The sequence below is a fragment of the Drosophila elegans genome, unplaced genomic scaffold (assembly GCF_018152505.1).
Source record: "Drosophila elegans isolate 14027-0461.03 unplaced genomic scaffold, ASM1815250v1 contig_476, whole genome shotgun sequence".
Lineage (NCBI taxonomy): Eukaryota > Metazoa > Arthropoda > Insecta > Diptera > Drosophilidae > Drosophila > Drosophila elegans.
Genome location: NW_024545863.1, coordinates 201,876 through 228,209, shown reverse-complemented (window position 1 = coordinate 228,209; position 26,334 = coordinate 201,876). Strand labels below are relative to the sequence as shown.

At 38.9% G+C, this 26,334-nt stretch overlaps 1 protein-coding gene across 1 annotated transcript; it reads right to left on the bottom strand.

Moving 5' to 3' along the window:
- Window positions 1–15: 15 nt before the first annotated feature.
- LOC121467546 (myb-like protein Q) lies at window positions 16–22,429 on the bottom strand. The gene is made up of 5 exons (XM_041709112.1): window positions 22,376–22,429; window positions 22,073–22,163; window positions 18,368–19,368; window positions 2,894–3,056; window positions 16–77 (listed from the first exon to the last, which is right to left on the bottom strand). Exons 1-5 carry the CDS (start codon window positions 22,427–22,429, stop codon window positions 16–18), a joined length of 1,371 nt encoding a protein of 456 aa, XP_041565046.1.
- Between the last annotated feature and the right edge of the window lie 3,905 nt (window positions 22,430–26,334).

Below are 26,334 nucleotides of genomic sequence, written 5' to 3'. Positions count from 1 at the left end.
TTGAATAGCATTGACTTATCCCAGGAATTTGTCGTTCCCTGTTGTCTTCATGTAGGCCAGGTTGGCAGAATCTCTAGCTGATGCATTATGCAAATAGAAAAAGCAATAGCAGCAGCAACAGCAATAGCAACATGAACAGCAGCAGCGGAAAGTATAACAGCAACGACGATAGCAACTTGGCGACACATTATCCTGCGACTAAATATGTAAAAACACAAACATCAACTGCACACATACACACACACACACACATCCTGGCGCAGGACTCACGTGAGCGATTAAAATCTGAAGGAAAGTATTTCAGTTTTCCTTTTTTTTTTTTTGTTAGGACTGCAGCCTGCAGCCGAGGGTTGTTGCAAGTGTAGAGGTGCAAATGAGTTCAGTTGGAAGGGCTGTTGCTGCTGCTGCTGGCAGCAGTGCCTGTGGCAGCGCCGTGTAATTGGAGGCGAGTGTCGTGTAAAATGTAAAACTTGCGTCGTAAATAAATCAAAACTTTCTGACTGAGCAAACATTCAGGTGAGCGAAAAAATGCAACAGCAACGGCAACGGCAAAAGCAGAGCCACCGGCAAAATCAGCACCAGCCCAGCAGCAACATTTTCATATTGACAAGTGTGCCGAAGAGGGAAAGCGTGGTGAAAAGGGGCTGGGAAAACTCAAGCAGGGGACAAAAACAAGGCTGCTGTTGCCGGGGTTATTTACACTAAAAATTGGAACAGCTGCAAAGCGAAGCACTTACAGCTGCTGCCGCGGGGTCTTTAAAGAGCGAAAAGGACGATGTGACGGAGGCCAGCTGATGCAGATTTCGCCTTGAACCATCTTAACTAGATTTACATATAGGGCTTTTATTTAGTTACTAGATAATTTCAGAGATACGTATTATTTTGAAATAATTTCAGTATTGTGACTAGCAGCGCACTTTTTTATAACTTTTGTTATTTCTAAGTTAAACTTTAAAGGCTGAAAGAATAAAACTTATCTCCCATCTTAATTTAAAAAAAGTTAGATACTTATTTGTATTAAATATTAAAGTATAAAATTCTAATTAAAGTTAAGAACGTAAGGCAGCACATTATCCAGATTGCATTATTGCCCTCTAAAAGCGATTTAAATAGTTACAAGATAATTTGCAGCAAATATGAGTTTTGTAAATGTAAAAATAAATAAAATTAATTACTTCTTCTTATGTCATTCCAAATTTTGTTAAATATTACAATATTGCATGCTAATTTGTATTCAATATTAATTACTAACTTGACTATCAGTAAAACAACACCGTATTCACCATATTATTAGTTGGCTGGGCGAAAAGAGTTACTCGAATCTTCAACCCATAAATCCCGCAGTATTGATTTATTACATAATATGCTAAACACCAACCACACAAGGCGGAACGCAAAAAGTTTCGCTGTGATTTATATATTCATTATTCTATCATATTTACGGGCGGGACGCACAAATGAAATGTAAATGCTGCCCTGGCAGCGGATTAATAATATGGTTGCACAATACAACGCAACACACAACAACTATATAAAGTGAATTTAAGTTGAGACCAAAAAGTTTTTTGGGCCCGCAATCCTGGCTCAAGGTGGTCAGGCTACGACGAGTCTTTCACATTTGTATAGTCGTCATAAAATGATAAAAATATTAATATAAATAAACAGGAGGCGGGGGAGTTGAGTGGCGGAGATTTCGAGGCCATTTGCCAGTGCTAGCGGCTTTGTTTGCCGCCAGCTCACAGGAAAGTTTTTGATATCATCTTTAGCGAAACATCCGGGGGAACGCGGTAGGAAAAAGGGCAGGCACTTTCGCATAAGTTGACAATTTTTTGTCGCTCTGTCTTGGCTTTCTCCTGTTTTATTTTGCTTTTACTCCTGCTTGTCTATTCGCCTGGCAAAAATATACCTAAATACATATATTTTTGGGCTGGAAACTTTGCCCATTGCCGGGTAGAAGTGGCACCCAGCTGCCTTAGAGCCCGTCCCATAATTGATGGTCAGCGTTTAACTTAATTGTATGTGGGAATCTGAGCTGCCGGTGGCATGGGCATGCTGATTGTGTCAAGATTTCATTTCAATTTGCGCCGCGATAAGGCTGCGCAACATAAAAGTAAATTGAAACGCCTGACAGTGGCTCTGACTGGACCAACGGACCACCGGAGCAGCCGGATAACAGCAAGGATGGCATCCAGGATTGTAGCCAGGATAACAGTCAGGACAGGTGCTTCTGCTCCCGACCATCATTGCTGGCCGTCAGAAGCTCGTCACGCACGTGCAGGTGGAGCAGTTTAAAAAATTTTTAATTGAATTTGCCACTGGACAGGGAAAGGGACCCGTAAACGCTGAAAAAAATTGTGACAATGTTGGTGTTTCAAGGCGGAATCTAGTCTGGCAATCTCACCCCATTTTTTTAGTGTGGGAAAATTTAAAGGCAGAATTCTATTCGTATCAAATTTTTATGTTTAAATACAGTGATGTATACAAGTATTTTAATTTGTTTTCTACATCTACAATATCAATTCTTACAAATGTAATTTAATTGCAATAAATTTAAAAAAACCTTTCAATTTTTGGAATTACCAAAGTCTTTATATTGGTATATTTTCGCTTATTTAATCAATCAATATCAATTTTAAAGGAACTTTGTATAATGTTCTTTTTAGAATTCATATATATTAATATTTAAACGCACATGAAGAAGACCAATTGTTTTTTTTTAAACACTTGAAAAGTTATTAACCATTTCTTTGACAATTAAGTATTTTGTAATTATCTAAATTCAAATATAAACGATTAAACATAGCTTAGTTTTCATTTTATTTTGTTTAAATTAATTTCCCAAAATGCATTATTAATCTTTGCTAGTATTTTCTCGCAGTGCACTCATACTTACTGTGCAATGGCGGCATGTACTCCATTTCCTCGTCGCTGTCCTCCGTGTCCAGTGCGCTTCCTTCGGCCCCAGCTATTGGGCGGGGGGGCGTGACAAAGGAGTTGGTACGCAGCGCCATTTCCATGGCACGCAGAGCGGGCAGGCACCTGGGCAATTTGCCATTCTGCAAGGCAGATAGAGAGTAAGAGATTCGAGCGATGGACCATTAAAATTAGACAATAAATAGATAAAGTTGAAAACAAAAATAAAAATGAAAACACGTGCCAGGTCATTCCAATTTCAAGGGGAGAGCCGTGCCAAGCCAAGTCATGCCAAGCCAGTGCCCTAATTGAGGCATTCAACTTGACAAGACGAACGACTAACCTGAGACTAATGCCCAAGGCCGACAAAAGACCTCTGAAGTGGCGTGCAAATCATGGAAAAGGATTACACGTACTAAAACCAGGAATGGAAACAAATGCCCCCCTGCCTCTCTCATTTCGGTGACTAAAAAGCAACGATGTGACGACAACAATAACAAAAATCAGGGGAAGCAGCGGACAGAAATCCAATTTCAGCAAGTAGCACGACATAAATTTGTTTTCTCCACACACACACACACCGACACACACATTTCGGAATGGGGATGGGGTTGTCCTGGCTGCTGGCCATGTCCTGCAAATGAATTCTGTTAATGCAGACATTACTCGAGCATATTAAAAGTCCGAATGTCCATTCCGCACAGAATTTTATAGCAGGCGACCGCAAAGCCCCAAGCCCCAAAACCCCCTCCCCCCGTCTACAAATAGGCACATTTGTTCCACCCCAAAAGACACCCCAGTAGTCCAGTAGCCCAAAGGCCCACCCTCCTAGGAAACCCCAGGATCAGGACTGCAGCCAATGTAGTTAGTCGGCCAGCCATATACGCATATTTGTTTACCTTGCCACGACACAATTGCGGTAGACGACAGCTTATCCCCCTCCCCCCACAGAAAAAATCGGCAGGCAAATTTCCGGTTCAGCCCCTGCCGGACATTTAGTTTATTTGATGTTGCCAAATGAAAATTGTGACATAAAAGGGACTAAGAACATAATTAACTAGTGTCCAAATGTGCAAATCCAAACGCATAAAAAGTGAGCAAACAGCACACAGGAAAATTCGGGGAAAAAAAAGGAAAAACCGGAGAAAAACTAGAGCAAATGCAACCAAATGCTGGGGTCTGCCCACCGAATGACACTTAAAGGATTTGCCTCGGCGAACCTTGAATGTGCTCGGCGTTATGGGAATGCCGAATACTAAAGCTGATGCCCCGGATCCTGCAGATCCTGTACTCCGGACTCCTGGGCCGCCCATTTCGGCCATCAGAGCGAACATTATTTGCCGTCCCCGGGTCCGCTTTTACCAGCCACGTGTCGGCCACAAAGGGTCATGATTAGTTTGCTTAATAAAGAACTGGCAACAGCGCCGATAAATATGAAAAAAGGACAACACACTGTAAAGAAAAAGAAAATGAAGAAAAAGAATACAAGTGATAATTCATTTTAAATTAAAATACACCATATAATAAAGTTTTAAAAAATATAGTACTAAACAAAATCATGAACAACTTAAAAAATAACATTCTAACATTTTGTATTTTAAATACAAATTATTTTTCTACTTATATTTGCCCGAAAAACTTTAATTTTAATTGCTTACTTAGTCATAAACAACATTTTTTAATATTTTTAATATTAAAAAGAATTTATTTTTAGAACAATTTTTGGCCAATAAAATTTAATAGTTTACTCAGCTATGTAGTAATGTAGAAATGTCTTTCCCAAAATATCTATTGTTATCCGGATCATAAATATATTGTATATTAGGCAGTTTTAAAAATGATTTCATCCCCCATATTGTCATTTCTCATTACTAATCATTTTTCTGATTACTTTTCTCTGTGTACCTACATTTTCCCACACTAAAAAGTGGGCGTGGCTTGTGCGATTTAAGCGCCGCTAAATGGCACTGAAGTTATTTGGTATTTATGAATATGCTGCTCGTAATACTATTTGCAATTTAGAGTTGGGGACTGCCAGGCGGGGATAATATTTTAAATTAATGATTTCGAGTGGCGTTCGAAATTCGGGTGGGCGGACAATTGCCAAAGACGAATGAAGACAAATGATGGTCGAGAGCATTTATTGCATTAGCATCAACTTTCAATCCCTACCCCCCGCGGCCTTCAATTTTCCCGTGGTGCCGGGGACTACGTAGATTTGCTGGCCCAATTTTTTTTGGGGGGAGCAAATTAAATAACCGTCAAACCGTCAAAGAAAATCTGCAAATAAAGCGTTTCGCGATTTACCCCAAGAAATTACAAAATTCGCCAGCCCCCATCTTATTTAGTATATATTTTGTACATTTTTTGTTTCTGTTTTTATGCCGTCGTGTCGCCGCCTTCGTTTCGCCTTATTTGCTCATTTTTGAGTATTTGATTTCATTTCTTTCATTTCCATGGCCTGTGTGTGTTTGCCAGCGATATAGTGTACAGTTTTTAATAAAACAAATTCAGCGGGCGACGGCCTGCGGCGAACATGGCAGGCGAAATTAAATTATTTCGCTTTCCCCCTCCAGCCGGAGATGAAAGTAAGAGAAAGTCGCTGGCTGGACGCAAACATTTTATCATTTGTTGTTGCCGCTGACAGGACTACTATATACCATTGCATACTACCATACTTAATGTGTGTTTGTTTTTTGGGGTGGGGGGTTGGTATGAAAGGCAGTTGACAGGCTGCCTCCCTGAGAAGCCCAAGCAACCGGAGTCCAGACCAGATTGTTTGTTATTTAATGACCAGCAGACATATTAAATATGCTACGTTTGATTTTTGCTAAACATGCCTACATGACAATTTAGCTGGAGATGGGTACACCAAACGCCAACAACAAAAACTGGAGGCTCTATCATCGGGTACCATCACAAAGTCTTCAAATATTTTGATTGTACTATGTTCTTCTTAAATAAAGAACGCTTATCAAACAAACTGTTGTCCGAATCGGAAATAGTGACTTAATAAATGTGGTCGAGTTAAATTATATACTTTTACAAATATAAAATTCACCTTTCCAAAACTTGAATGGGGTTGTATTTAATATATACAAAATATAACAAGGTACTGAACTATTTAACACATGTTCTTTGTGTTCTTATAAATGTTATTGTTAATTAATTAAATATTATCTTTTTTATTTGAATATCATGCAAAAAATGTGCTTTCACAATGACAACATGGACAAAAGGGAAGCAAATTAATTGGAGGAAAGTAAATATAAATAAATTATTTACATTTTAAGCTAGGACTAACGTATGCCATTATTTTTGTTGTTCAAGTTTAATGTTTGCATATAATTCTTTAACACAAATTATCCCATTATTAGGATTTTAATTTATTTTAAATAAAACAATTAAGCTTTTGTAGTTTAGAGTATACAAAAAGTGCCTTTAAAAAGAAATTTCGTGAAAAATAAAAAAAATCCTAACCAAAACCTGTTAATTTAGTTTTTGTTTTTTACGTTTTATGTTTGCATTTGACGACTTCAACAAAAACTTCTTGTCTGTTCCATTTCCCCCCAAGTGGCACCTGCGTACTGTATGTTGTGCCACACTTCCGCTTCCTGGTGCATTTCTTCGGCCTAATGGACGTTGATGGATGACGCGTCCAGCGACAGGTGAAAGTATATGCTGTAATGCATATTTATGAGGCCAGCAGCTGGCCTGCGGAGACCGCAGCGGATCGGATTGGATTTGGATCGGGCTGTTCCATTCTGGTCGCATAATTAGCAGCGCGCCGAGGTATGCAATGCAATTTATACGACATACGTCACACGACGAGACCCCAGTTCCGGGGGCAATCGGCGATCTAATGCCATGCAATTTTCTGCAGTCGCCGCTGCAGTTGCAGTTTGCAGTTGTAGGCCTGCTTTGACAGAGGCCGTTTGCCATTTCGGTATGCAGAGCGGGCCAGCAGGCAAACCGGGTCATAAATTAGGCCCCGCATCACTCAGGCTGCGGAGGCCTTGGGATGGAGATGAAACGGGATGGGATGGGTCTTGGCTATATGGGTGGAGATGGAGGTGGAGATGAAACTGCAGCCGGAGCCAAACACAAAAGCATGCCAAAGGCATCAATCGACCAGAGTGCAGTGCAGTAGATACTCGCAGCTTGCAGCTCGTACCTGCCACCCATACACAAAAAAAAATCTCAAAAAACGGTTAACCACCATTTAATATCTTCTATTCATCTGTGGTTATTGAAATTATTGTTAATTTAATATATAAAGAGAATTTTAATATAATTTTATTTTATAACTTTTTTATTATTTTTATTTGATATTTTAAGTTTGAGAATTTGATATTTTAAAAACATTCATAATTAATTTGAGGGCTTTCTCTAAATTTACAATAATTTAGCTTGTTAAGCTTAAATTAAATAACATTAGAAATTGGATTTAAGTAAAGTTTCTTACTTGACTTATTCTTACAAATAATAAATATATTTAAGAAGACAATAGTTTTTAAATATCACCGGACTTATTATACCATAAGCTTTAAAATAATTTTTTTTTTAAATTTGCTTAATATTGTTTAAAACCAATATGGAAATTCTTTTTCCTCAAAGTGTACTATCAGCCGTTTCCGGAAAGACACGCAACATTGCATATTGCGCCCAATGCCAAATGTTGCCGTCGAGGCAGATTCAAAGCCGTATCGGGAGCCATAGCTACAGCTATAGCCCAAGACTGCGTTCGAGCGCACGACTCGTGCTATTGCTCATAATTTCCAGTTCGCATATGCCAGCCTACGGCAGTCTATGCAAACAAACAAAGACAGAGGAGCGTTTTTTGGGAGGCAGCGTCTCAGCCTCATTTTGCATATCCTGTCATGGACAGTGCTAAAATGTCCTCCCCAACCCCCATTCCCCTTCTATTATAGAATGCCCTCTGCTGTTTTATACGATCATAAAACTTTCAAATGCCGTTTTTACACTCGAATGAAAATCAATAAAAAATTTCTGAAGAAATTTCAATTTATAGAAATTAGTTAGTTTATCATTTTATTTCCTAATGAAAAAAATACTATTTAGCGTTAAAAAAGAAAAATTTATTGAGTATATACTTACTAAATAAATACAGAATTCAGCCAGAATCTTTTCGAGGGATTTTACAGTGGTTTCAAAAAATTTAGTCAAGATTATTAATACAACATGTATTTCACCTATCAAAATTTTACTAAAAACATAAAGATCAAAGATATTAGTCCATTAATTACACAAGTATGATTTGTATACCTTTCAGACCTTGTGTAAGACCTTTTAGAACAGAGATCACTAAGTACTATCAAGATTGTCCAATTAAAATCGATTGTAAAAGAAAAAAATGTAAACGTAAAGATATGCAAAATGCAAGGACATTAAAAGGTACGAATAATTCAAGCGAAATTCTCTGAACATCATTCACATTTAGCATTAATATCGAGCAGTTTATTGCTTGCGAAATTCGATAACTCACGGCATATCCTTTTCTGAGTGCAGGACTTAACTTCTGCCGGCCGAGTGTGCAGTGCTCATTTATCTTCTTATCAGTTTGCCAGCCCCGAAAGTGCATTGCGGCATCCTTGGATCCTTGGCCAGTTGTAAATGTTGCGTATTTGCCGTTTGAGTGGCCACCGGGGATGCATCCGATGCATGCGATCCGTGCACCTGGATATCGACTCGAGCTCTGGATTTTCCATCCAGGGAGCGGGAATAAATCAAACTGGCTGGATAGCCGTCCACTTACGCGATGGCCCAGTGCAGTGGGCCAATTATCACAGAAAGTTGTCCAGTTGCCGCTAGCTGGCTTGTCGGACATTAATTTTCAGCCACATTTATTTGAGCGCCCTGCTCCCGGGGAATTCGCAGCCGGAAGTTGGGATGTTTGTTGGGTAGCCATTGTAAATGGGATGCGAATGGGGAAATGGCTTAAGCGACGACAGCAACTACAACGACGGCTGCCATTTAATCGAAGCCAACTAATTGCCCCGTAATTGACAGTTTGACTGTTTGGTAATTTGTTTTTGCATGTTTTGCTGTCAAAAAGTTTTCGCTTTTTCCGATCCACCCACCTACCGCCATGATCGCGTTTTCCAGCAAAACGAACGCCAAAAAGGCTTTGGTCCGCTCAAAAACAGCAGCAGAAATCAAGCTAAACTGGCACAAAGTGAAAGGTTTGATACAACAATTGTTTTTGCCATATTCTGAAATATTAAAGTTTTCTTGTTAGGAGAGCTGTTATTACAGGAAATAAAAAATTTGATTTTAGTAAACTGATGGGAATTGAGCTACCTGTTAGGTATCATCCTTTTATTAAATTTGACCATTTTTTTTTTGTAATCCATACTTTTAGACACCTTTTTAGGTAATTGTACAAACCTAGTAATTTGTCATTAATATATTGCTTCCACAATGTGCCTTTATTATCTTAAGAAAATTACACATAAATAATTCAGCTACCTTGTAGGTATCATACTTTTATTAAATTTGGCTTCGTCTAATGCCTTAAAATCTAAAAAAAATGTAATGAAAGTCTTAAAAGTATGCAACAGTTTATTTTAAGTTCGAAAGTACGGGCTCTAATTTTATAAGACCATTTATTTTTGTAATCCAAACTTTTAGAAACCGTTTTAGGTAATTATACAAACCTAGAAATTTGTCATTAATATATTGCTCCCACAATGTGCCTTTATTTTCTTAAGAAAATTACCCATAAATAATTACCTTATGCATTAAACTGCCTACTTTAATGCTTAAATCAAGTGAAATCAGACCCCATAGAGCAGCTCTCATTCCACCTGCACTTCAGCAATGAAGCCAAATACTCAGCGCCTAATTTATGTAAAAGGCAAATAAATCAATTAATGTCAAACAACCTGTGAGAGCCAGGCCGAAAAAGATATGCAGGCTTGGCATCGTTTTTGGGGCCCCTCTATATTGGAATAATAATAATTAGAGACCGACTGACAATTTGAGTCGGAGGCAAATATAATTAATTACACACCGCAGAGAACAGGGCAGTACAATACAAATTTATAGAGCCTAGTCAGCGAAAAAAAGGAAGGAGTCTATCAAAGACTCGTGCCCACGAGCCAATTCAATAGTTGGCCAAAGAAAACTTTGCCACTTGGGCCGGTATTTTGAAATACATTTTTACTACAAACACACACACAAACAATACACAACACACATAATGAGTTAGATGAGGGGGAAAGTGGCCAGAAATACCAGAAAGTAGCCACAACAACAACTCCAATCAATTATACGGCCAATTAAATGCCCAAAGAGCAAAGGAAATTCGAAGAAATATAATATACTGTCTGGAAATTGAGGCCGTGACTGATATATATACTGTATTTCACGTTGTACTCTTGGCATTTTTATTTGTTATTGAAAATTGAAAATAAAGATGACCGAACACGTTGCAAAAGACACACAAAACAAGGCCGACTTCTTGGAATGCCAACCAAGGTAACGAAGCATTTGCAAGGATATTCTATATTGTGAGGTATGGCCAACGGACTGACAGACAACCGCTTTGTCAAAGTCACCACATGCACTAATTTAATGAAGAAAAGACCACCTGGGAGTAACTAAAGTGTTCAGTCGAACATATGCCGAGCCAACAACGACATGCAAATTAATTGACCAACAGAATGCAACGGAATGAAACAAACAACTCACATGCCTCAGTCATTAGACGAAATTTAAGGTCTCCCCTGCGAGGAAGTCTGCATTCTATCTAGGCATTCATTTCAACTCATCGATGGACAGGTAATTTTCTGGCAAATATTTGCCATTAAATAAGTTTTACTCTAAGCTTGGGAAGAATTTTGCGAAATATTTTACATGCACCGAGCTGAGACAGACATCAATAGTAATTGTGTTTTAAGTTCACTGAGAAGTAATATAGAAATAAAATAAAAATCTCTGAATGATTGTTTTGTTAATCAAATAATAAATTATTAAGATTACAGGTTGATGAATTTAAATAAATATATTTTAATATTCATTAAAATGAGAAAGCTAATCAAATTTAAAAATATTTTAAAACGTTAAAGTAATAAAATGTTTGTTTAATTGTTTAGATTAAGGCCATAATTTGAAAGATTTAGAAAGAGACCCAGCTTAAAATAGCTATTTATTTATAAAATACAATTGAATTTGTTCAATACTGATTTACGATGTCTTTTCTATCGGTGTAAGCAAATGCCAGCCCATATATAACTGCAGGCAAATTTGCGACAATAAGCAGTGAACGTATTTCGGTCATTATTGTCTTGAACAAGCAATGAAACTAAACTTTAATTCGAACAATGCCGGGGTATTTCAATTACGTTTACATGTGAGCCGGAATCACGGTGGAGTATATGAATCAACGCCTTGGGTGCAAATTGCTTACTTAACCAGAATGATTGATTCAATAAACTGCAAACACATTTCAGTGATTTTCTCACTAGCAATGCGAATTATGTCTTATGTTTTAGAATTCTCCAAATGTCACCTTAATGAAAATGTGTGAGTGTGGGTTGCGTTTTAACTATGACCATTTAATGATAAATTCCCAAAAACCTGCAAAGGTGCCTGCCTGAATGCCGCTAATTTGACAGCCGCGGCGGTTTTTGCTTGGCTTGGCATTGTTGTTTCGCTTACGTGATGTCTGTCCTATTTTTATTTTGGCCACGCCCCCTTTGGACCTGCCCGCCCTCGTCCTGGTCCTGTCTCGCCTTGGTTCACATTCGGTAAAACATTTTCTTTGTGTCAGTTGAGGTTGCATTTTATTGTGTTACAAGCAAGTTCGGACTTAGCCCTCCCTTGTTTCTCGAATGCAGTTGCTTTGGGATTTGGCCTGACAGCCAGTTGGAAATTGCAACTGTCAATTGCATTTAATTCGCCCTGTTCCTGGCGGTCTGACCTTAACGCCATGCCACACAACGGCAAAAAAAAGTTTATAGAAAAAAAAGGGCAAACTGAATTCACGCTAAATTAAATTAGGGCTGGCAAAGGGTTTAAGAGATGTGCGCCTCTCGTGTGGCGCTCAGTATCAAGTATACGCCGCGTGGGCGGCCATTGAAAGTGAAGCTGCTGACGGCGTTTACACTTTCAAAGGATGCGTCGCCTTATTCAAGTGTCGCGCAAAATAAACCGTTTGCCAGCAAAAAAGCTTTTGCGCGCGGCCGCTTTTGAAATTTGGCGCCCTCGCACACACAGCGAGAAACAAAGGGGCACTTGATGGGCGCTCACACAAAGACACACACACACACGCACCAATACCCAGGCATTGTGGTAAAAGCTTTCAAGTGCCAGCAGCAGCAACAACAACAAGAAAAACGAGGCAACTCCGGACGCCCGCGTCCTTTTTATCTGCTTCGCAATGATTAACCCCTTTTTTTACCAGACTCTTTGATTTTGTAATCTTTAGTGCTATTCGGGAAAATATTTTACGATGGCTTTGGTTTTATACCACGCTGGATTGAATAGGAAAGTTTACACAAAATAAATTTTTATTTTTTATTTGTTGTCCAACGAAAATTGTTGAGCTTTTTGTTTGAGTAAAGCGATTTTGTTCAATTTATTAGTGGCTGGTTGGGTTGCAATTTACAAAAAAAAAATATTTTATAGCAGACAATAAATTAAGATCATTGCAATTTTCAAAGATTGCCTATTTAAATGCTTAACAAAATATTAATTGCGAATAACATTTTATTTCTAAATTTTTGTGTCATGTCATAATGACATGGAAATGTTTTTCCTTATTGTTAATTTTAATGAAGGAAAAAATAGTTTAACATATTTTCTTTTTTTTAAAACAAACACCATTTATGAGAGTACAAAATAAATGTCATATTAACATGGAAATTTGTTTTTGTTCATATTTACATTGAAATGTCTTTTTTCTATGAATATTTGTCGATTGCATTTGTAACTTGTCTTTACTATTTAGGTTTATTCAGCACTTTAAATTTGTAACTTATAAGTCCCAAAATTTATCTTTATCATCTATTTGAAAATTATTTTTCTTCAATTTGGGATTAACCACTTATATCTATTTTATCCACTTTTCTTGCCAGCACTTAATGGGTTAATTGCCATTTAGCAAGCCAGTGCGCGACACACTCGCACACACACTCGCGCACAAACGAACGAGGAAGGAGGAACGACGTAGAAGGAAGACGAAGGATGAAGGACGAAGGACGAACACTCACACAATCAGATGCGGTGAGATTCGGGCACTTTTGGGGCGCCACCTCGCGGCCAGTCGGCAGATTGAATTAACAGAGGACTATAGTAAGATGCTCATGGTGAGATCGGCATTATGCTGCGATGTGGAGGGATGCGGGGATTGACGGGGGCGTAGTCCATATCCTCTGGTGGGCAATGAGGCATTTACAGGCACTGTGAAATGGCGAGAAAGTCACCACATTCTGCTGGCCATGGATGGTGCGACTGTTAAAGCTTTGGCTTTGCCAGTGAAACTACTATGTATATTGGCCCTAAGGCCAAGTTGTGATTTAGATTTGCGCTTTTGGGTGCGTTTTTTTAGCGCTGCTTCCTCCAGGGTCCTTTCCTTTTTGTCCTGTCTTGCGCTTGTCCAATTTGCCAGTTTGGCTGTTTGGCTGTCAACCGTTTCCTTCGACTTTCCTTCGCCGCCTGTCACTCGTTGGCCACAAGGCAGTCCTTTGATGTCGCATCCTTTGGCGCAGCTATCAAATTTCTTCTACTTAAGCAGCAGCAAGGACACTCCACTCTTTTTATTTCGTTTTGTTTCAGTTTTCCACTGCTAAGAGCGAAATAATGACAGCCTTGGTTTGGTATCTCCAACTCTTTGCTCGGATTTCTTCCAATGAAGTCAACGCATTCTGGCAGTCCTCGAAATATGTTGTTCGCTTTGTGTGTCTGCTTTTGCCTTCTTTTTTTCTGGCCCGTTAACACGGCATATGAAATATGGATTCACTTATGCATCTCTCGCGACCCTTCGGGGCCATTAAGTCACCACTCCTCCTGTTGTGGGCCAAAGGATTCAATTTTTGGGTTGATAGTGCCTCCTTTTCTGCACTTTCTTTTCCATTTCAACAAAATACCAGGGTGAAGCTGTGAGTCTTTCTCAATATTTACTTCTTTGCCACGGCTTAAGAGTTTCTACCATCTTGCATATGAAAAACAGTTTCAAAACATTGCCTTAAATATAATTTATTTACTAAAATATAGGGCAATTCTATTCCAATTCCTAAAAAATTTAAATCTGAATAATTATTTCAGTATTTAGCTCATTTAAAAATAAGAAACATAAAATAGGTGCTTTGAAAAAATATATAAATATTTTTGCTTAAACGTTAAGCAACCAATTGAATTGTTATAAAACGCTGTAAGAGTTAGGAATTGCTTTTGTCATTTTTAATGTACCTGTAACAAAAGCTTATGCCTTATATTTCATGCCTTATATTTCATTGCCGCATTTTAATATCCGGAGCATAATTGTGGGCTTAAGGCCAAAGCCTCTTAGTATATTGTATACAAGCTGGGCGCATGATAAAAACTCTGCGCTTCATTACCATTCATTTAGCATTAATTGTTTTGTGGGCAACTTTTCCTATTTGTGATCCAAGTACTTAGTAACACTTCTTCCCCGCAGCCCCGTTTCCACGGAGCTGTATTAGCAAAAGATAAACAATTTGATCTAGCTCACAGCTTAGCAAAAAAATAGTCATAAAGACCAAGTAAACTCCAACAACGAAATCCGCTTTGAAACGCTCGGCAACTGCATATGGAATATGAGCAGAACAATTATTAGATGGAAACCAACTGTTTTTCCAGCATACAAAATGCCCGGGGCGCGGTCAAGTGGGTGGGAAAAGACAACCAGACGATTCACCGAGCTTCAAGTGATTTCGAATGCAGCAACAGATCCGAGAAAACTTCCAAATGCTGGGGCCCAAGCACAAAAATCATTGTGGGAATAATTACACAAGAAAATAAGGATTTAAGTAAAATGTACCTACAAATAAAGTCTTTTTTGTCAATGCTTTGAATGTTTACCCACTTTATCTGGAATAATATTTCTGTGTGTATAACCTGTTAAATAAATCAATGTAAAGCATTTTGAAAAATGTTTTTAATTTCTTCTTGTCAATGTTTATTAATATTTATGGCTTTCGAGAAAAATTCTTCACAATTTCAAGGGTCAGTTTGAGAAATCTCTTCAAATTTCAAAGTTTATTAAATTGTTAAACATTTTTAAAAATGATTTTTTGTTTCCATTTCTTTTTTTCAACATATATATCAAAAATTTATGGGTTTTCAATTAAATACTGCACAATTTTAAAAGTCAACTTTACAAACCCCATTAAAATTGCTTAATTAAATCAATGTATTAAATATTTAGAATATGTAGCAATATAATTTAAAGTCGTTTTTTAGGAAGTGGTTTTATTCTGTTCATAGCATTGGCTTATATTTTTTTGAGTGCAAACTGATAGTCCTTCATACATTCACACACACATATATTTAGCCGCACATGTGTGGGTGAGAGTACATTATAACAGTGGGCAAGTGCAAACATTAAAGGCAGCACATAAAATGCTTTCTTTGTGCATGATAGCGCGCTCAGTTTTTCAGAAACACAGGGCAAGGAAATGCAAAAACAAATGAAAGCGAATGCCGTCGGAAGGGGTAGTTGGGGGGCGGGGTGGTAGAAAAGCTTGGAAAAGTGAGGACTACTGAGGAAAAGGTATTGTTAAGTTGCAGGAAGACCGCAACAAACAACACAGCCACATACAAAAGCACTCTCACATGAGTATTTTCTGGACGTATTGGATATGGACAGCCGGGCGGACAGACTGCCCAAAAAAACAAAAAAAGAAAAGCATTTCATAAAAGATTTAACATTCAAATGTGCAGATATAGAGTCTAGAGTCCAAAGTGTGTGGAGTGTGCTCTTCTCCTAAATAAAACTACTTAAGCACATGTGAATGAACAGCATTAGGGATGCAGGATGTGCACTTTGCTTATGTTTATTTCGCATGTAAAATATATTTCACTTGAAGAAACAGGGAGGAAAATGAAATGCCACAGCGTTGTCATCACAAAAATATGATAAGCGAACTGCTGGCAGGAAACCTAAGCATTTTCCCTATTGTAATCCAGAGCGACTTTTCCCCCACCGCATTACTACAGAACATTGGCGAGTGACCACTCGGCTTTTTCCACCAACAAAGCCCTGTTCGTCTTGTTTTTTTCTCGGCAGCTTCTTCTGTTGCAGATTCTTAATCAGGACAAACTTATCCGCTATGCAGGGGCATCAACAGCAAGGCTATCAAATAAACGAATCGTCGGACACGGCCAAGAAGTAAAAACGGAAAACGCCAAAAAAAAAAAGCTGAGGAGGCGAACCGACAGCAGACACTATCTTCATGTCCTTGCAGGCGGAGGCCCCACCTGAAATCCGAAATCCGAAATCTGCCGGCAGAACGTAATTTAAACAGCACGTTTTGCATGTCGCTGGCCAGGACTCTGCCCTCAGCCGTAAAGGGCCGAAGCCCAATCCTCAAGTCCAGCTCAGGTTTTTGGCCACCGCTGCACCAAAAAAAAACAATTTTTTAATAACCTTAACTTCTTGTTAATTAACAGAATTTTAAATTTGACAGAAGTAATTCTAACCAAAGCTCCTTGAACTAGCAAAACATAGCATTTTAATTTGATTGCGTAAATAAAAAATAAAAAAAAAGGAAAGGACTTACAACTTTTTCTTTATAGAATTTTGATTTGAACTTAAAAATTATTCAAACAACCATGACCCAAACAAATTGTTCTTTTTAAAAATCTTTTTATTAATTATATTTAATATATCACGATAAAAGTATTTGACTTTTTTCTGGAGGATGTTAGAATGTTGAACTTAGGAATTTTTAAGTTAGGCCTTAAACCTATTAATACATATTTCTCTTTAATATATTAATTTAATTTCGCCAATGCTCAGCACCCGTAAGTATTTCTCTCTGTGTGTCTTTCTGCGGACTGTTCTGCTTGTTGTTCTGCGCTTCTTTACTCATATTAAATGCAAAAGTCATTGAGCGCAGGACAACAGTGAGGTGGGAGGGGAGATTGTTAAAAAAGGGAAAAGGGGAGGGCGAAAAGTGGCAGAGGTAACGGCCAGGGTAACAAAAAGAACTAGTTTATTTCCACATCCTTGGACATGAGTTTGCTGTAAAATTTCGTGTTGATGATCTTACTAGGTTATGCATTAGTTTTCGTGCTCGCCGTAAGCCCCGTCTTAACCCACCAATGCCCCTCCATATCTGCGCTTTCACTTCCGCTCGTTCCGATTTGCATTTCCCCCCCCTCACAAACCACCCCCCATACCACCCCCTGTACAGCTTTGATTTTTTGTGTCCTGTCGCTGCGCTAAATCTCAACAACATGCATGCAGATTCCAGTTTCTACGGCAAGAGCAGCTCCTTCGATGTTGCTTGTCTTTTATGTTTATGTAAATTGAAGTTTGGCAGCAACAGCACACCCATAAATATTAAGTATACGTGGCATTGTCCCTGCCTCTGTTGTGCTTCGCAAATTGCAACATTTTAGTAGCCCAGGAGGATTTGCAGCCATTGACTAAGTGCTGCTGATGTACAACAAATATTCTCCGCTTACAGCCAGCCACCTTGGTTCGATATGGATAGAACATCTCCCAGGTGTTTGGCCCTAACTTCGCTTTGTATTCGTTTTCAATCTGGGGAATTAATCAGCCTGCCTAGGACTATTTGTATTTGCAGGATTTGAGAAATGCAAAACGAAACACGAAATAGTTTGATGTTATTTAAAAACTTTTTTTAATTAACTTTTAATTTTTAAGAAAACCTCCTGCTATATAAACCTGCATAAAATGTTTTTCATTGCCAATTTTAATATATCATTTTTAATTATTTGTTAAAAATATGAGGCTATTCCATAATTTTTGACTATATTTTTTCCATTTTTTTTTTTTTTTTGTATTGCTAAAAATTTTAGAATTGTTCTTTTCTGATCTTTATTTCAAGTAACAAGTTCATATATTTAAAAATACAGAATTTTATGTGTAGCAAAATTTAGACTTTTTTAACGTGTTTTTCCTAGTAACTTGACCGACAGGAGAGCCACAACTAAGAGCAATACTGTTTTGTACACCTGGCGACCTAAATTAATGATCCCCATTATTTTTCGGATGATTTCCAAAAATTAAATTTTTGCTCGATTTCTTGTTTTTTTATAAAGGGTTACATCAATTTTTTTGCAAAAATGGTTTTAAAAAATAAAATTCCAGGTTTGAGTGCCAAGTTGTTAGGAATTTCAATACGAGTTCAACAAGGTGTGACATTCCATATTTACGCTCAAAACAGTGTTATTTTTACCAAAAAATATATCTTTTGGGACAACAAACAATATCACTTACCCGCTGATAAACGCTGACAGCCGACGCAGCTGCGGACTTGAGGCTTTGAACGCTGTAGGTCGGTGGTAGCGGGGGCGTGGCAGGGGCTCTGCTGGGCAGGGGGCAGGCAACTTCCGGTTGAGGCATTGGCGTTGGCGGTGGCAGCGGCGGTGGCTGCAACAACTGCTGAAAGTGGGTGAGCAGGGGCGGCGGTTGTGGTGGAGGTGGAACGCTCTTAGCCTGCCACATTGGCTTGCAATCCTCAATGGGCGGCAGCGGAGGTTGCAACTGAAAGTGTTGCTGTTGCTGCTGATTTTGCTGTTGCATGGGCAGCATTAGAGGCACAAATATCATCGGTTGAGCAGGGGAGTTGTTGTAGATTGCCGGTGACATGTTGCTGCCGCAGTGTTGCATGTTGCTGTCGTGTATATTGTTACAATGGGAATGGCAATGTTGTTCTGGTCCAAGATTGCTCATGTAGGTACTGGATGTTGCAGTAGTTGGTGGCATAAGGCAGTTGCCATACGAATAGTTCGAAAAAGAGGATGTTGCAGATGGTAACTGTTGCAACTGCTGCGTTGTAGTAGTCTGCTGTAGAGTGGTGATGCATCTAATTTGCTGATGTTGCTGCTGTTGATGATGTTGCTCTTGTTCATGTTGATGTTGCAGCTGCTGATGTTGCTGTTGATGCTGCTGCTGGGGAATTTGGTAGAGCGGAGGAGGCGGCTGTTGATGACGCAAACGCGGCACCGGCAAATGTTCATATCCCTGCTTGCAACAACGACATTCCTGGCAGCAACCACTGTTCCTGTTGCCGCCGTTGCCGTTGCTGCTGCTGCAGCAATTATTGTTGGAGGCGGGCATCGCATACGGCTGGCTGGAGGATCGGGCCCCGGACGAGTAGCTCAGCAACTTGGGCGCCTTACCAGGCGGCTGCCACTGCAGGATGCCCAAGAATCCCAGTCCCGCGGCGGGACTGGCCGAAAGTCCGGTCGACAGGTTCGCTATCTTGGTTGCTGCTGCTTGATCAGATCAGTTCAGCTGTAGAAAAGAAAGGTTTAACAAAATTATTTTAAATAAAACACCATTAACGCCTTATATTTTTGTTAAGTTCCCTATGAATGTTTTTAAAAACATTGTTATTTATTTATAAATCCTGAAAGATAAATAGTCATAATCATGATTTATAATTCGTAAGGTAAAAATCTCAATTGATCCAAAAATGTTTTTTATGTAAAAGAACCCAATGTAAGTAAATGCAATAAAACAAATAAATGAAATTAGCATTTAAAAGTATTTACATTTTCAATGAGCCAGTCCCAGCTACTGAATTTCAGAAGAGGGCTTAAAACGCCAAATCATTTATTCTTAATGAGTCAAGCAATTTATGGCCATCTTGTTATCATTCCTTTGGCCTCGGCTTTCTTCTTCCCTTGGCTTCCCATAATTTATGACATATTTTTGGCACGCTTGATTAAAATGTACGCCTTATTAAAACAATTTTTGCAAAAACAAGGTTGGAGGCAGTGGCTCTGCGAAGTTATCCTGCTGTGGGTGAGAGGTTTAAGCTCCTCGACTACCGGTTTTTCGACTACCGGTTGCCATCGACCACGACTCACCCACGATGGGTTGGCACTCGTCGGAGGCTTTCAGAAATCACTCAAAGTTTGTCAAGAACGAGAAAACCAATTTTTCAGCTGAGTGCATTTTAATTTCGTATACGCCCCGTGTGCGCCTGTTGAGTTCTGCAGCCCGTACACCGAGGACCGAGAACCGAAGACCGACTGCCTAACCCCAAATTTGACCCCAGATACAAACAGTGCTGGGGTAGGTACTACTTATTTGTACCGAGGTAAGGTAAAAGGTATTTGCAGGAATAAATGTCTTTGTAAGGTAAAACGTATCAAATTTTGCCAGAGTCTAGGAATAGTTAGAATGTGGTATTATAAATTTCTTGAAAAAATATTTTTAAAAAATATAATAAAGCTTTAATGTCTATAATCTTAAATTAAGATGATTTTTATTACCCATTTCATAATATCGATATCAAACGATATAATAATCGTTTCTATTGCTCCTTCTGAAATATTGGTTTAGTTTAGAATGTACTAGCATATACTATCTATCTGCAAAATACAATAATCTAGGTACTTCCCAACACTTGAGAAAATCCATCTGCGTTTGCGGTGGAAAAGTTTGCTTTTCATTGCAACACGCTTGAAATGGCAACTTGGACAAACAACACGGGCTGGAGCAACCATAACACCAGGAAAACCGAAAAACTCGAAGGCAAATGCAAGAAAAATTGGCTGGGCCTATTCCTTTTTCCTTTTCGTTCCTCCACTTTTTCACATTTCCCCTTTTCCTTTCCTGGCCAATTTGCATGCCTCTGTCCACAGTTTCAATGTTGACTTCGCCTTCCCTCTCCATGTTCTTGGGACGCCTAAAAACGCATTTTGAGCAGAAACGAATCCTTGCAACAGGCCAAACAATAGAATATTAGATGTGACAAACCAGGTGCACATATAGCAAATGCCTCTGGCTCAAATACTGGGCCCAGAGATGGTTAAATGTTGGACTCCCTGCTGGTCAAAAAACCTCATTTAGCAACAAACATGGAGAATCAATCAGGACCAGCAGTCAATCGTGCACTTGATAGAGCGACTACCCAAATTGCTGTTACAAATGAGTACAGGGATAGTGAAGAATTAAAGCCATCAATAAGGGGTTGTTTGGAAACAGGTTCTAAAGATCTTTTAATAGGGATCAAGTCTAGTCATAAAGTAGCTCAAAAAATAGGCTTTAGCATAAGCTTAAGAAACTTTAAGTATAAAGACGGTGGAGCTTAATAATCGGTGCAAAGCAAAATTTGTATATTGATATAAGAAAATATTTTATTGAAGCTAATGCAATATTTAATCTCACAAATTATCATCAATGAAAAACATGATTTTCATAAATCTAAATATATGTAAGAATACCTAAAAGCTTTTATTTAACTCAAAATGCAAACACTACAAGTGATATTTATACAAACACCACACTCCAAATCGCACAGATTATGCCCTTAAAAACATCTTCTTTGTTTACACAGGAAACGGAAACAAATATCTTAAGAACAAATTTCCATAATTCCATAAATACTTGGCCCGCATAATGAAAAATATTTGCACAGCTCAAGATCAAAAGTTTCGGTGGCAGAGAGCATGAGAATAGTTTAGTTTCTGGCTTTTGGACAGGCAAGACAGCAACTTTCTGACTCTTGACGGCGATTAAGATGCCAGGAAACGGAAAGTTTGCTATTTTGGCCAACAATTTTCAGCTGCAATCGTGTTCAATTTGTGTGCACACAATAACTACTTGGATACGTGTGTGCATATGCAAGTTTTGTGGCTCTCGAGCTTAATTACTAAAACCGAAAGGGGTTTAATCCAGGGCATAATCACTGGCAAGGACACACAGCAGGATCCTTTCGAAAGTATTTGTTTTGTGGCCCCGGTTGTCCGTGAAATACATTCGTTTTTTGGGGGACCAGGGGGCAAAAGGGCCAAAAAGCTGAAAGTACAAAGAAACTTACAAAAAGAATTTGGTAGCATCAAAGCAAAAATTTTTAATGAATTTCTTGCCGGGCAGCAGCGGCAGCCGTAAGCCTCCAAAACGCACCGCACGCAAATGCAAAAGGCGCAAAAAGGACCTCTCTGCTCTCTGCCCTCTGCTCTGCTGTACCCTGGGAACGGGAACGGGAATGCAGGGTCAAAGGTCCGGCCAGGAACGGCTCCACTTCATCTTCCCTTTGGCCCGCTGCCTCGTCGCTGGCCTTAATTAAATTTAAATATTTTATCACCGAAAAATTGCCAGGCGGCAAACGGCAACTGCGCAACAACAAAAACAAGAGCAGAAGGACATGAAAAGGGTGCAAAATGTGTGGGTGTGTGTGTGGTGTATGCTCGAGTGCAGACAGCCGAAAAATACTGATGTGGGTGTATTTTTCATTATTTGCCCAGCGCTGCAACTTTTTTGCGCCCCCACATCAACGCCATCCACCATCCACCATCCACCATCCTTGCCATCGCCACACTTCATATTCAATTGTGTTGAATAATTGCCATACGGTTTTTTGACCAACGGTTTTTGACACTTTCCTAAAAGGACACACGCGCCCTCAAGTGCCACGCCCCCAACCCACACAAACACACACACACTCACAGTTTGAGAGCCGCCCTCATGCCACATTGGAAGTTCGGTTTCCTCCTTTTTTTTGTCCCACAACGACCGAAAAGTGAGCAAAACACTCGACCAACTGTGGGGGGAAACTCCGAGGACCTCTGGACACACAACAACAACAAGCAGGATAACGACAACAACAGCAATTATAGGGGAGCTGCTGGGTAACAAAAACAAAACATGCCAAAAGCGTTTTTTGAAATATCTTTGTAAATATTTAAAATGTTCTGTACATGCGGGTGCTTCAATCAAACCGAATCGCCATTGGTGGGGTAGCGAAGAAAACCAGAAAGGACAGGATGTCCTGAAAAAGGGGAGGAGGGTGTTCCGGAAAAGGTCCTTTTGGACCAGGACACCAAGGCTATTGTGCGCCAAGCGCTCACCCCGGAATAAGTTTTAAATAGTTTTTGTTGGCAAATGTCAAAATGCAATTTGATATTCATAAATTAATGAAGCGCCATTGCAACAAAAAATCTCTCCTGGATTATCAACTTTTTACATAAATTACATGGGCGGGCTTCAAAAGGGAAAGGGTTGTGATTTAAATCTGGCATTTAAGTGTGTAATCCCCGGCTGATTATAAATGCATTAGAATGGGACTTCAAATTAGAAATTCCTTTCAAATTCCATTGAACTGCCACTTGGGTTTTGGACGAGCAAGGTTAAAGTTTTAAACTAATTAAAACTCATTCAAGTTTCGTTTTTTTGGTGAAATTAATGTCTTTATTCTAAATCAATGCTTATTGTTTTGGAATATTGCTGGCAACGTTTTCTTAAAGGCTAAGCCTAACTAATAAAACATTTTATTATTAAAAAAAAGATGTTGCAAATATTTATTATTCATCGTTTTATTTTCGACGTAAGACATTTGATTTTGTTATTTTTTTTTAAATATTGACGACACCATGAATTTAATTTCAATGCACTCTAGTCCTTAGGTTTTATTATTCCATTTTCAAAAAATTACATTGGATTTTGATCTATTAAAAAAATAGTTTCTATAAAAGGTAATTAATTTACTTGTAAATGAAAATTAATATCTTGAAAGTAAGCCATTAAGATATGAAAGTAATATTACCTATTTTTCTATAAATTTTTATTTAAGTACAGAGATAATCGCGTTATTGGTTTTACACGCTATTCGATATGTAAAGATGTAAAGATGATTTAAAAGATTGAAAACTCAATGTATTTAATTAATAATCCGAAGTGAAATTTCTTTTAATTTACCACCTAAAATAAATTATAAATATATAAGTCACTTATCTTTAAGTTAGAAAGAAACTAAAACATCTTATTCTTTTATGTTTTAAATATCTTTATAATAAAATGCTGCATGTGAAAAGTACTTTTTGTTTATCCGACTCAACGATCTGTTTACTTGTACACATGCGCACAATGTTGAGCCGCTGTTGTCCTTTGTGGCACCACAAAAAATAGGTAAACAAAGTCAGGACACGTAGGCCAAAACACAAAACACGTAGCACAACAATTAGAGAGCGGCCTGCAGAGGTCCCTCTACTCACACTCTCTCTTTTTCTCTCTCCTCTCGGCAAAGTGCAGTGCTCACTCACACTCTCGCATAGGATGAAGGCAGGACACCGCCCGAATGGCCCACTTTTCGGATGGGTTGTATCGAATTTTTATAATGCAGCACAACAAAACTCGCGATTGGGAGAGGCGGGCCAAAGAAAACAGTACGGGGAGGCACGGGAAAACAGAGAGGACGAGCACGTGGCACGGACGAAGTGGTCTACGCACACGGGAAAATCACGGGGAGTACCAGCTTCTCAAGATTCCAACGATTAGTTCACAGCGGAAAAGCAGCGCGCCTCGTGTCGACGAATTGACACTGAAGAGGAAAGTCGCCAAGTAGCCAGGCAGCCAGGCAGCCAAGCAGTCCAGCAGTTTCAGTAGCGTTTGAAGTGGCAGCCGCGCTGCACCACCACCGAAAAAAGGACACCAATACAGGACAGGCAAGGCGAGCCAACCCAAGCAGCGGAATAAAGGCGAACGGCTCGCTCTGTGGTTGACATTATATTGCATGCAACTAAATCACACACACACACACACACACACACACACACACACACACACACACACACACACACACACATTTATGCAGCTGCCCACCCCTCGTCCTTTTTGCACCGCCCCTCGTTCGCTCATTCGCTCGTGCAACGTGGCGTATGGGTAACAATGGAGAGCAGCTCGAACACACACGCGGATATCTTCCTAAGCGCCATTTATGGCATTTGATATGCTAATTTGCACGTATTCAAAGAGAGAGCGAGCGAGTGAGAGGGAGAGATGAGAGAGAGCAAGGACATCCACCACCAGGATGAAAAGGTGCGAGTATGACCATCTGCTCATCGTCATCTTCCTTTTGGCCAAGTGGCTCACGAGTATCTCAGAGTTATGAGTTACTGGCGCTCTGTTTTGATGGCTCTTCAGCGCGACCCAAGTCCTGAGTGGCAGCAGCTTAGCTGTCTCCTGATGAGCTGCACTTGGTCACATGGACACTCTCGGGGATTTCATTAATTAGTTAGTCCTGAATAGGAGAGCCCCTAAAAAAATCATGTCTTTTTTATCCACTTACAAATATAAAAACGGATCGTAAAAAAGTTCTCATATTGATAAATTTACTTTATATTATTAACTACACCTAAGCTAAGCCAAAAATATTTTGTTAGAAAAAATTTAAATTTTATAAAGTCCAGTTTATATATTATTCCTAATAACATGAGACATGATTAAATATTTAATGCTCTGGTATTTCCAAAAGAGGTTCTTATAATATCTAAATATATATTTTACCAAAAATCGTTTTTATAATATCTTAATTTATATTTTATCACAAATAATATGAGACAAAATATAATATTTTTTAGAATTTGGAATAAGGATTACGTTTTTATCAAATCAAATTAATATTTTAACCATTAATAATGATATAAATATTTTGGGAATTATGTTTTAAATATGAGTTTACTTGATGTATAAATAGTCAAAACAACGTAATGTTACTTGTATAGTATTCCTGAATTGATTCTTAAAAATAACAAATATGAGTGCTAGTCCTATAAATTTTATTGAATTTAAAACCCAATTTTTAAAGCGTACCTAGTTTACTAAATGGCCAGAAAATCTTTTCCTTTAATAAGCTTGCAACCACAAACCATTTAAAAATGTGTATTTTAAAGGCTTCTTTTTTAACTAGTCTTCTTATATTTTTAAAACTGCTCTATTACTTATTTTTTAACACAAGTTATACCCATCTTCGACTAAAAAGTAGCGCATTAAGCAAGTTCGTTGAAGTCCTTTGGCTCCAACCACCACCGAAGAGAAGCGCCACATTTCGTGCGCTCTCTCAGCTCTCTGCAAGCTGCAAGGATTCTTACCAATACCAGTGCACCAGGCAGCCCAGTGAAAATGCATATACGACACAGAGGCGGAGTCTGAAAGCTGGCCATGTAAAATCCACAAAGACTTTATATATTAAAAGGGGAGGTGCCATCGAACTTTGGTATATACTGCCAAAAGATGTGAAGTTTCCGCAGAAAAGACAAAATGGCGGGCAGTTTTTTCTCAGAGTTTTTCAAAAAAGATCATTTTGCAAATAAGCCCCCGGAAGAAACGACGCCTCTGCGCTTTGTTTACGAGTTGTTTGGTGGGAAATTCGATACAACAACAGGCGGCAGGCAGTATAAACACGATACAAGTCACGAAGAGTGAGTCGCCGAGAGCGAAAGTACGGCTCCTTG